Here is a 12,909-nt window from a genome sequence, read left to right as displayed (position 1 = left end):
GGAGGATTTGTGGCTTGCCTTTGAATATTTCTTTTCCAACCTAAATTGTGATATTCAGCCATCCTTTAACATTATAGATATCTGAGATAATACATACACTTTAAAATTTGTCCTTAACTTTCTACTGTGTAGATGGTGTGTATAGAGGCTTAATAGGTTAATTTTGTGGTTGGGAAGTATCTGCAGGAATTATTGAGTACACATAGTAGGGGATTCACTTTCCATTTCAACCTTGTGTAACAGTGAGATTAAACTGAGAGTCCCCAGTAGCCTCTAAGCACACTGTTCATTTTGATCTGTGTTTTTAATTGTTAATAACGAGCAAGAAAGATGCACAGAAAATACTTTGGATTTCTTTAAAAGGAAATAGTTTGAAGAGAAATTAATAGGTTTATAATTACATTTACATGCCTGATCGAAGAGATACTCACATTGATGTTGCAAATGTAAAACTTAAGTTAGCATGGCACAAAGTATTAAAAATGGAACCCATTATTATTCATTGAAATATTTAACCAAGTAATTTTAAAAATTACAAGTGAAAACATAAATGAATAAAACAGAATTGAAATTATTTGTTTTAAAAGCTTAGAAATTCAGTAATGGTAAAATGTATATTTTTGTTAAAAATTTTGAAAAAGAAGTATAGCCTTACAGATACATAAATAGATTTGAAATATTAAAACAATACAAGAAACTCAAATTCTTTTAAAATGCTTTATTTTTAATTGTGTGTGTGTGTGTGTGTGAGAGAGAGAGAGAGAGAGAGAGAGAGAGAGAGAGAGAGAGAGAGAGAGAGAGAGAGAGAATGCATACATGAATACAGGTATCTGAGAAAGCCAGAGGTGTCTGATGTCCTGGAGCTAGAGTTGTAAGCTGACCAATGTGGGTACTCATAGTCCTCTGGAGGAACAGTATATGCTTTTAATCACTAAACATCTACTTAGAGTTTGAAAGCTCATACTCATGAGTCAAGTGTATGTATGTACTGTGTTCATAGGAATGGGAATGTAAACTATGTAAAACACTCTTTCCATCTAAATGTAAGTAGACTTCATTTTATTAGATCATTCATAGGTGGGAGGAGATATAAGAAAATTTAAAACTTTAATTTATGAGTACAGAATCCAAAATACCTTAGGACATGCAGATGTCATATTGTTGATAATAGTGCTTAGCACTCAGAAAGTCTTATGTATACTGAAATAAACTTAAGTTACTTAATCTATAAAACTATATGATAATCTAAGAACTAAAACAAATTTCTTAACCAAACAGAGAATCAAACATTTTATAGTGAAAGGAATATCTACTATAATGCTTCCCTTTTTATATCACCTACACATGTTCTATTGGATATAAAATCATTATCATTTAAAATTCAGTGATAATCTTGTCCAATATTATGATGGATATTTTAGAGAGTTGATGGAAGGGTTAGCAGAGATTATGAGTTTGAATATGTCTTCATTGTCATCTGTAACATTTAGACATTAGTTTTAAAATTGTGTATCCCAGGTTGCTGATTTAAAAAAAAAACACTGCAAGCATGATTCCATAATGCTTTTTGAGTAGCTTGAATAAATGATATTTCAAATTTATACTACAGCCTGGTAACTTATCCTTAACTAATGTTGACTATAATGTTCATGAATAGTAGAATCTTAATAAAGTTTCTGATATCGTTGCTTCTTATTAAGAGAAATATAATCATGATAAAAATTTTAGTAGAATTGAAATAGGGTTTTCTTGTAAGCGTCCCAATTTTATGCTAATCTTTTATCATTTTTATTACTTGTCTTTTCCTATATCTCTTCTCTGAGAGATTAGATGTAACAGTTTTTGCATTTGGAGAAACAACACATTTAACTGATAAAAACAATGTGGAAGAATTGGTCTTGATTTACATTGCTGGTAGTGAAACCCAGAATGCTGTATTGCTCTGTCATTGAACTTCACCCTCATCCAAAATGGTTAAATTTTTTGCATATGCAGTTAGAAAAATACTGGAATACATAGCTGAAAAGTCTCAACTGAAAAGAGCCTTGATTTCAGTTCTGAAGACCGTATCCAGCCAATGAAACAGCCTGAAGACTGGAGGTTTTGTGGGAACAGACATAGAATTATTAAGAGAAAGAGGTTTTGTTGATGCTTTGTGACTTTTTAGACTTTGTACACCAGAAAGACCATGAAAAGGGTAACATGATTACAATGGTTTCTCAGCTGTTGCATTGAATATGTGAGTATTATCATTTAAAATTCAGCAAATCTTGCCCAATATTATGATGGAATGTTTTAGAATGTTGATTGAAGGGTTGCAGAGATTATGAGTTTGAGTCTGTCCTTGTCATCAATAACATTAGGACATTAGTTTTAAGTTTGTGTACCAGCTGAGTATTAAAATAATATTTCTTAAAACAGGACAAATTGATGCAGTGCATTTGACCCTGGAAACTTGTGTTTGAAACAATTTTTACATCATTATTACTGCAGATAGGTTGCTCATAACCAAGTCCATGGCCACATACCCAAGCACATATAAGCAGCACTAAGTGGACTCAAGGGTTACTAATAACTTGCAGAAAGGGATATGCAGCTCTAGGGAACTTGGGACAGGGAGTTGGAGTAATGTAGTGGTGGATGAATATGATCCAGTATATTGTACAAATGTATAAGTCATCCAAAGAATAAAATATTCTTTAATAATATCATAGTTATGATAAATACAAGTTAATATTATGTTACCCAGAGGTTGAATACGGTCAGTAATAATGTGTTATATAATCTAAAATACCAGAAGAGAAGAGTTTCAATACTCTTTACATAAAGAAATATAATGAACATGAAACTTGGAGACTATGGAATTTAGAGAAGCTCTGGGATAGTTGATGTTGGGATGGCATATGATAAAAATATGCTATGAATATCTCAAATAATAGATACAACAGAAAATAAATACTTAATGTTTGATGTGATGAACACATGCAGTATATTGAGCTACAGAAATGGAATGATTTCATATTTTAAATATACTCCATCATAATATCATCTATGAGGATGTAAAATTACTAACTAAAATAATCAAATATTATAATTTGTAACTAGTTTAGATGAAAAATAACTTCATACATAATTCAAGTGTTTTCTTATAAATACAATGTCCTCAGCTTGTAAGTTAATATAATAGAAATGCTCCACATTTTAAAGTTTAGCTTTCTTTTACCTAAATTAATAATATTCATTAGAATATAGTTATAAACAAAATTTTCTGTTAGTGGCCACATAGTAACTATTTTCTGTGCCATGATTTCTCAGTAACTGCTCAACTCTGGGTCACAGACAATACAAAATAAAATTTATGCAAAAAAACTGAAGAGATGGTTCAGTACTTAAGAGCACTTGCTGCTTTTTCAGAAAACTCAGATCTCTTACCAGCACCTACATACCTACATGGTAGCTCACAAACCCCAGTTTCAGTTCTGATCCCCCTAGGCAGGCATGTGGTCCATGGACATGCATGTATGCAAACACTCACATACAGAAAATAAAATAAAAGACTCTGAAATTACCTAAAAACATTAATTAGAAAAATAGAGAGATTTGATACAAACTCTCCATGATAGCTCTTTACACCATCTCCACAACTCAAACCAACAAATCTTTGATTTCAGTGAATTGATAAGTAACTTATTCTCTGCATACATAAATCTCAAGTTGGACAAGGAATAGAAGATGAAGAGTTTCAAAATGATGCGCGATGTGCTCTTGGGGGAATTTCAAAGCTATCTTTCTTCAGCATCCAAGTAGTAGAGAGGTGATGGTTCTTCAACACTAGGTTTGGTATAAATCATGGTGAGGTGCTTCCATTCCTTCTATTGAAACACAATCACGAGACTCTAGAAACACGCAAAGGAAGGCCGGGACAAAAGAAAAGAGGAAATCCATGGTGAAGGAGAATACGTAATCTGTTAATCATTTGATGATAGCAATATCTAAAATTTGTTTAGTAAAACATATTCCTTTGTATTAGTATGACAATTTTGTTCTAAATATTCATCTATTATTCATCTAAATATTCATCTAAATATTTCATCTAATGCTATGGCTATTCTTCCACATTAACTTGAAATGCTATCATAGCACATGCTTGTCCCTCCATTGTTGTTAATCTTGAACTCGTTTTATCCTGTCTTAGTTACTGTAGTTTCAGCTGTCATGTATATTTCGCAGTTTTCTTAATTATTCACTCTTTTAAATTTCTAGGATGTCAAAATCCATTTTTAAAAATGCATGTAAAATTCAATTCTATAGGTTATTTCTCAAAGTTTAATATCCTTAAATAAATGTCAATACTTTACATCTAGGAACCTGGTGTATTAGTTTATTTCTTTGGTGACTATACATCCACGCCATCACATATGGCATATGTTTTTCATTATTATAACAATTGCATTGTATACATTTCTAGATTTTTTCCTAATGCAGGAAATATTTCAATACTTCCCCCAACTCTTCCATAAGGGTCTCTGACCTATGCCCAATGTTTGGCTGTGGGAATCTGTATCTGTTTCAATCAGCTACTGGGTTCAGTCTAGGCTCCTGCCTGCAAGCATAACCGAGTATCGTTAGTAGTGTCAGGGACTGGTGCTGGCTCACTTTATGGGCCTCAGGTTGGGCCAGCTGTTGGCTGACCACTCCCTCAGTCTCTGCTCCATCTTTGTCCCTGCTTTTCTTTTAGACAGAACAAATTTGGGGTTGAAAATTTTGTGGATGGACTGGTGTCCTTATCCTTCCACTGGGGATCCTGCCTGACTCCAGGAGGTGACTACTTCAGGTTTCATATCCAAACTGTTAGGCATCTTGTCTAAGGTCTCTTACATTAACTCCTGGAAACCTCCCAATCCTGTGACTCCGGGAGTTTATAGAGATTGCTTCCCTCACCCGCAAGCCTGACGGCTGCAGATCTGATAAAGGAAAAACATTTAAATGGGTCTGGCTTACTGTTTCAGAGGCCTAGTCCATTATCATTATGGCGGGAAGCATGGCAGAACATGGGCCCGCATGGTGCTGGAGATGGAACCAATAGTCCTGATCCAGAGTCAGCAAAAGGAGAATGGATGAGTTTCACTAGGCATAACTTAAGCATTTCAGACTGCAAAGAACTGCCTCCACAGTGACATACAACCGCTAACAAGAGCATATCTACTACAACAAGGCCATGTCTCCTAACGGTGCCACTCCCTATGGCCAAGCATTCAAACATATCAATCTATGAAAGCCATACCTATTCGACCAACATAGTAACAAACAAAACAAAAAGCCATGAGTGTGAGAAAAGCACTTGGGGATCATAAGAGTAGGAGTGAAAGAAAAGAGGGTTGTGGGTGACGGTACAAAGAAAACTATAAATTTCTGTATGAATCTATCAAAATAACAAAATTAGTAGGAGAAAAAAGAAGAAGGATTGAGTTAATGTGAATAGAAAATTGATAGAGAAGAAAGTGGGTAAAAATTCATTTTGTGATATTAGGTTTTTGAACCTAGAGGTTGAAAACACTGCCAATGACTGAAAGGGATGAGGTTGTAAGTTTTGATGCTGGGGCAAATCAGAATACATTTAGATTTTTATAATTATAATCAAGGACAACAGAGAAAATTTCAGGCAGAAATTATTATAAACGAGCAAAATTTTGAGGGAGTCAATGAAATTTCAATCCTAGAAGAGATTAGCCAGTGATAGATTGTTGTATTGAAGGAAACCTATGTGTGTTATTAGAATACAGGTGCAGAAGACTCAAAGAGAGAAAAATAGGAGGTCTTCAGCTGAATTTTGTTCTGAATGAAGTGTGGGACAAGTTTGTCAGATAAAACCAAATTATTCACAGCAAAATTTTGTAAATAAATATATAAATTATTCATAAAAAGGGAAACCTGAGTGGGCCTGAGAACTATAACAATGTAGTTTTTCTAGGCAGGAGAGGATGTAAAAAGTTGTGAGAGACAGAGGACATAGGAGAATCTAAAGAGCACAACAGGACTGATGCACACAGTATTATTCACCGAACTCACAGACTAAGACATCGAGCATTAGAGATGCACAGGTTTAAATCAGGAAAAAATATCTCAGTTGAGAAGCAGTTACAAAGTTCCAACCCTAACCAAGAAGTCATTCGCAACCAATACATGCTTGGAGAACAAAAAATAATCAGTTTTTTCAATTAAGTAATCCTGGGTATATTAATCATACCTCAGGAAAAGCCCTGTGCTGAGGAGTAATATGCCAGAATTTAGCAGACTCCATGTTTTTGTGTGTTGTTTTGTTTTCATTTGTTGCTTTAATTTTGGGTTTGTTGTTGTTGCTGCTGCTGCTGCTGCTGCTGCTGCTGCTGCTGCTGCTGCTGCTGCTGCTGCTGCTGCTGGTGTGAGATAGGGAAACAGTAGAGAGAAAACATGAAATTGGATAGGTAAGAAACTTTTTAAGTTCTGAATCACTGGGAGGATTTGGTGGAAGAGAAAGAATATGATCAAAATATATTCTATAAAATTTTAAATCCAATCGATACGCAAAAGGAAAAAACTTTAAAAATAAAAATCTAGCCCCCCCAAAAAACCCAACTCTTTAAGACTGACAGAGCTAATTGACTGTTATAAACATGAGCATAACAGTATGGATGTTGTTCTGGAGAGAAAGAAACATCAGGCATAGAGCTAACATGGTACTGACAGAATCTAATAATCACTGAAGGAAAAATAATCAAGAAGAATATTCCAGTCTTAAAAAGACAAAGCCATCAGACTTTATATTTCTTCTACTGATATATTGCAGTCATGTTTGTAATCAACAAATGAATGCTTGCATTTCGTGTTCTTAAAGTTGAAAATAAAAAGCCATAGAGTCTCCAGGAATTGTTTCCCAGGATTTTCTAGAGAAACAAGTGTCTGAAGACTAAAAGTAGAACATGAGGACAGAACCGGCTGGGGAGGAGAATGGCCTGATCCAGAGCAGTGAAGGCTGAAACAGGTATCCCCTGTTACCTGGACAGCAATGGAACTGTGGTTACAGCCTGCACCATCACACACTCACATAAATACATGCACAAGAGCAGAGAAATGAAACACAGTAGAACAGAAACTATAAGAGAAGTTTCAATAAACCAGTTTGATGCTGCCTAGAGATCAATGAAGAGAGACCTGGTGTCAGCTGCTTTCTTGGCTACCTCTCTGCAGATGGTAAATGTCTACACATAAGAATCACAGAAAGAAGTAGAGCATGGAGCCCTCACAGACAGAGTAAGACACATTTGTTACAGACGGAGTATATACAGTGATCTCTTGATGCTTATGACAGTTTCCAGGAGAGTGTCTTTAGTCAGGGAGCTCCTGAGAAAAACCAAGTGGGGCAGAAGGTGTTCAGAGCCCAATGCCAATTTAAAGGGTGAAGTTTGCAGAATTGCCTGGCAAGGTGGGTATGCCTGGGAGGATTCATTAGATCTCCTTTCATGGGCAGCATTTCCAGGAAGGTCATGCCGCTTGAGATGAAGACAGTCAAATCTCCCTCAGGACAAGAATAGTGTTCACTGCTGCCCCCGGGACAAGGAGGCTAGGCAGCAGTTGATCTTCTTTGAACAGCCCTGCCTATCTGTCTTTCTCCTAATCCCTTCTGGGCTTATCTTATAACACAGACCCTTGCAGGAAAGGACATATAAAAGTTAGTTTAGGGACTAAAATATATCAAAACTGATGTTTCTTTTATTGATGACAACCAATAATATGATGAATAATGATTTGAGAGTAGCTAGATTGGATCTCAATGTAGTTTTGACTCTCATTTCACGAATAGCTATGGATATTAAATGTTAGTCCTCCTGAGCCAATATCTTATTGCAGGGCTCAGAAATGTCTTCTAATTGTGATGGTAGATGAGAATCATATTGAGGGATTCAGTCTCTCTTCCCCAGGATTCTCCACTAAATCTCAGCTTGCACCCGTATACTTCATGAAGAGGAAGGACCAGCGGTGGCAGTGACGGCAGGACCATAGAACCACCGTCTTAATGACAGCTGCTGCAAGAGACACATCTAACACTGTGAACCTCTTCAGCTCTGGAAGGAACCTCACGGCACTTGATATTGTCTGGAATCTGTGCCTTTTAGTGTTGGAGGTAAGGGTTCGTCTCTGATTCAGACAATATGTGTGGGTCAAACGCTTTGAGAAATAGTGACAAAAGCACACTGCTCTGTCTCAGATCTCCTAGTGCCTCTGTCTTCAGACCCCAATTGTTCTTACATTTGTAAAGGCTTGAAATTATTCTACCCTCTGACCAGAACTAAGTTATGAGAATTTCTTAGATTGGGTTTATGATAAATTTGTCAGTGCTTACTTTTGCTTTACCTGGATTTCCCTGGACTTCCAGGGTCTGATGTGGACTCAGAATGAACTATCTAATGTTATTTTGAAGTTCTTCACCTGCCTGACTGATATTGAAATTGACACAGCAGTTAATTGAAATTAATTTTAAAATATGACTACACTGAACACTGATACACTTAGGCAAAACTGTTTTCAAAATTGTAGCTTTATTTGCTTAAGTTCCTTTGACCATTTCCATGAAGTATGGTGGTGTTTCTATGCATATCTCACCCCATGCGGAAGCTCTTCCTGTGAGGTCATCATACTGTTAAGCTGATCTAGAAAGTGGACTCTCCCTCTTGCTGCCAGAGTGTGCACGCCCAATCCTTTCTCTTTGGAAAGCAAAGGACAGGGACAATAACCTGAAAAGAAGAGGAAGCAGATTTTTACTAATAGGAAGTGGCAGGGAAAGAGCATCTAGAGCCCTGGTATTGCCAGGACTTCACACCAGCCCAGGATTTGTTTCTTCTCTTTGAAACCGTACATAGATGCTGGCACAGAAAATGTAATTAATGTAGGAAATCTACCTCAATCCATTTCTCCGTTCACACAACTTCTATTGAATATATACAAAAATGTCTCTGGAAATTTTGGGCCAATCATCTTGACAAAGCCAGTTTTAGGCCAGGGATACACAGTAAGACCCTATCTCCAAAAAAGGCATTTGAAGTCTTATATATAACAGAAACACTGTTCTGAATTGGCCTTGGCTGTGCCCTTTGGTTTATTATTATATTTTAAAGATTTAGCTTATATATGTCTGCTGAGTGTGTGCAGACCCTTATGGGGGCCAGAAGAGGGGGTTAGATCTCCTGGAGTTAGAATTGCAGGTGGTCTGGAGCTATCTGATGTGGGTGTTGGGACCTAAACTCAGGTGCTCTGGAAGAGCAGCAAGTACTCGTGATGGTCTCCTTTCTTCTTATAACAGGCAAACATGATCTTCCAGACAGCGTTTCTGAGGTAAGACCTGTGCAGTACTTAGATCAAGTGCAGTTCCTGATGCATTAGAGCTCATATTGACTATAGGAATGAAAGGAAGGATCACATGGACTTGCAATATCAAGTTTTTAGGACTATATTATTCATAAGATGTGACCTGAGATAACCATGAAGAAAAACTCACCAGGAGCAATGCTATATAAAAAAGCTAAAGTTGAGAACAGGTGTGGTGTGAATCTTCCTTTGATCTGGACTGTATCCCACAATACAACTATGAAATGTGTATAATCAATGCTTTCCCAGACACACACATATACACGCACACACACATGATTCATATCATTTTCTCTTCATTTTTTCAAACAGAAGTTTCACATGAATTCAGAGCATGACAGTTTCCCTTCCTTGTACCTCTAAGATTTGTGAGAATGGGAAACCATTTTTCATGCCGACATTAATCCTCTGAATCCAAGGCAATGTCATAGCTTGGGGTCTATCCAATAATATCTGTTTAGTAATTCACTCCACATATCATATAGTAGAAACAGAAAATCTCCCATTTACTGTTTCTGCCTCTTCTTTCCGAAATATACTGTCATCACCTTCAAATGAGCAAATATCTTCTGTCCTGGTCTTACCAATTTATCTTTAAGATAAAATCACCTTTGACCTCCATCACTTTAGAATTTGCCACCTCTGCATTGGAGCAGTATGCACAAACCCCCAATGAGCAGTATGCTCAATTAGTAGAGGGAGCTGTTGGAAGAGTAAAAGAAAGCTAATTGATTCAGATCTCAGGTCAATGGAATAAAATTTCAAAGTTTCTTTAGGAATCAAACTTAAAAAAACAAATAGTAATCACAAGTAGACCATTAAAAGAAACATCATTTAAGTTAAGGAGGGGGACAACCCTGTAGGAGGACCAGCAGTCTCAATTAACCCATGAGATCTCTTAGACACTGGATCACCAATCAGGCAGCATACACCAGCTGAGATGAGGCCTCCAACACATATTCAGCAGAGGACTCCCGGTCTGGGTTCAGTCAAAAAGATGCACCTAACCCTCAAGAGACTGGAGGTCCCAGGAAGTTTAGAGGTCTGGTGGAGTGGGTAGGATGGAGACATCCTTATGGAGACTGGGGGGAGTTTGGGGAGATGAGGAGAGGAGGAGGTATGGAATGTGGAACTCTAAGGGGGAGTGGACTGGGAGGAGAATAAAATCTGGGGTATAAAAACAAATAAATAATAAAAAATAAAAAGGAAACCACATTTAAATCAATATGTTTATTAGAGAATGTGGAGATAGATATGCTTACAATTATTTACATAAATATTTGTTTATGAGTATTGTGTCAATATATTAAAATTATAATTTTCAATTCTCAAAATTCTTTTTACCCATGTTATTAATAATGTAGGTATATCACAATTGAATACAAATAAACTGAATATAATGATATTCAGAAACCAGACAACTAACTTAGCTAATGTAGGAAAAAAGCATCATTATATATTACTTCTGTTGACTACTCCACAGTAAACTGCAATAATTCTAATTGGTTTGAACTCCCTTAGAAAGGCTTCCACTAAAAATCTATCTGTTTCTAGGCAACTAAAGAGACCACATATAATGGAGCTCTGGAACTTCACCTTGGGAAGTGATTTCATCTTGGTGGGGATTCTGGATGACAGTGGTTCTCCTGAACTACTCTGTGCCACATTCACAGCCCTGTACATTTTGGCTCTAATAAGCAATGGACTGCTGATCATGGTCATCACAATGGATGCCCGTCTTCAAGTACCAATGTACTTCCTGCTTGGGCAACTGTCTCTTATGGATCTCCTCTTCACCTCAGTCGTCACTCCAAAGGCCGTCATAGACTTTCTGCTCGGGGACAACACCATTTCCTTTGAGGGATGTGCCCTCCAGATGTTCTTGGCACTGACACTGGGTGGTGCAGAGGACCTTCTTCTGGCCTTCATGGCCTATGACAGGTATGTGGCCATTTGTCACCCTCTGAACTACATGATCTTCATGAGGCCAAGCATCTGCTGGCTTATGGTGGCCACATCATGGATCCTGGCATCTCTCATGGCCCTAGGATATACCGCCTACACTATGCAGTATCCCTATTGCAAATCACGGATGATAAGACACTTGCTCTGTGAGATCCCTCCCCTGCTGAAGCTGGCCTGTGCAGACACCTCCACATATGAACTCATGGTTTATGTGATGGGTGTGACTTTCCTTATTCCTCCTCTTGCTGTCATCCTGGCCTCTTACTCACTAATTCTGTTCACTGTGCTCCACATGCCCTCAAATGAGGGCAGGAAGAAAGCTCTTATCACCTGCTCTTCTCACCTGACTGTAGTTGGAATGTTCTATGGGGCTGCCACAGTCATGTATGTACTGCCCAGTTCCTCTCATGGCCCAAGACAAGACAATATCATTTCTGTGTTTTATACAATAGTTACCCCAGCCCTGAACCCACTCATTTACAGCCTAAGGAATAAAGAGGTTGTTGGGGCTTTAATAAGGGTTCTGGGAAGATATATTCTGCCAGCACACCCTACTCTCTAGGAAGGGATCATGTTATGACTTTCATTATTTCTTCTCCAAACAATTTGATATCAATCCCCTCTTTAATGTTATAGTCTGACTGAGGTGATATACATGCTAAAGTTTGGGTTTCTTCTATGCAAATTTTGTGAGTAGGAACCATGAGCTGAACTCACCCAGGACACACCACTGTAGTCTTAGAAGTCCCACATCAAAAAAGTGAATAAAGAATAAAAAACTTTGAAGAAATATATCATATGCTCATTTTTTATCTGGGCATCAAACCAACACATTACCAAGTAGATATGGTCAGGATTCACTTTCCATTTCAAACTCACGTAGCAGTGAGACATAGCATTCATTCATTTTGGCCTAAGAAATCTCTAGTAACCTGTAGCATCACTAGATGTACATTGTTAATTATTAATAGAGAGAAGGATGCAATGATTTGGAAAATGATGCTAATGGGGAAAGGATGTGTGTGTGTGTGTGTGTGTGTGTGTGTGTGTGTGTGTGTGTGCATGTGCATGTGCATGCGTCTGTGCAGGTGTGTGTGATATTACATTTTTGTTTCTATCTGAAGACAACATTCACCTGGGTGACACAGAGAGAAATACTTAGCGACATAGTAGATTGTCAAGAACTCAACATTCATGTAATTATATTTAGAAAAATGAATGAAGAAATTTGAAGAAAATATCTAGGGTTAACCAAGAGTACTGGAAAAACAATAATAATAACAACAAGAAAAATCTGTTGTATATATTGCTTGCATTATTTTTAAAAGATGTATTTAGAAAGAAAATAACCACAAAGAGGGCAGTTTCATAAAGTGGGTGTATATTTATGTCTATGAGCACAGGAAAGCAATTAGAAAATATTTCATTTATTTTCTACCTTATGTAGACTTCAGTAAATTACATCATTTTCATGAGGAGATTTAAGATAAAGATGAAAGTTTTAATTCATAGAAGCTCCAAGGTATTTTGGCTTATTAAAAT

The 12,909-nt window shown here is 37.0% G+C and overlaps 1 protein-coding gene across 1 annotated transcript; it reads left to right on the top strand.

The window, feature by feature from the left end:
- Positions 1 to 10,978: 10,978 nt before the first annotated feature.
- On the top strand, positions 10,979 to 11,929 carry Or2ag1 (olfactory receptor family 2 subfamily AG member 1). Its single transcript, NM_001000199.1, is given in 1 exon segment — positions 10,979 to 11,929. A coding segment is annotated over 1 exon segment (951 nt).
- Positions 11,930 to 12,909: the final 980 nt, after the last annotated feature.

This window comes from Rattus norvegicus, chromosome 1 (genome assembly GCF_021556685.1).
Source record: "Rattus norvegicus strain SHRSP/BbbUtx chromosome 1, alternate assembly SHRSP_T2T, whole genome shotgun sequence".
Lineage (NCBI taxonomy): Eukaryota > Metazoa > Chordata > Mammalia > Rodentia > Muridae > Rattus > Rattus norvegicus.
Note: the sequence above shows the minus strand (reverse complement) of the source record. Positions and strands in the feature narration are given on the sequence as shown.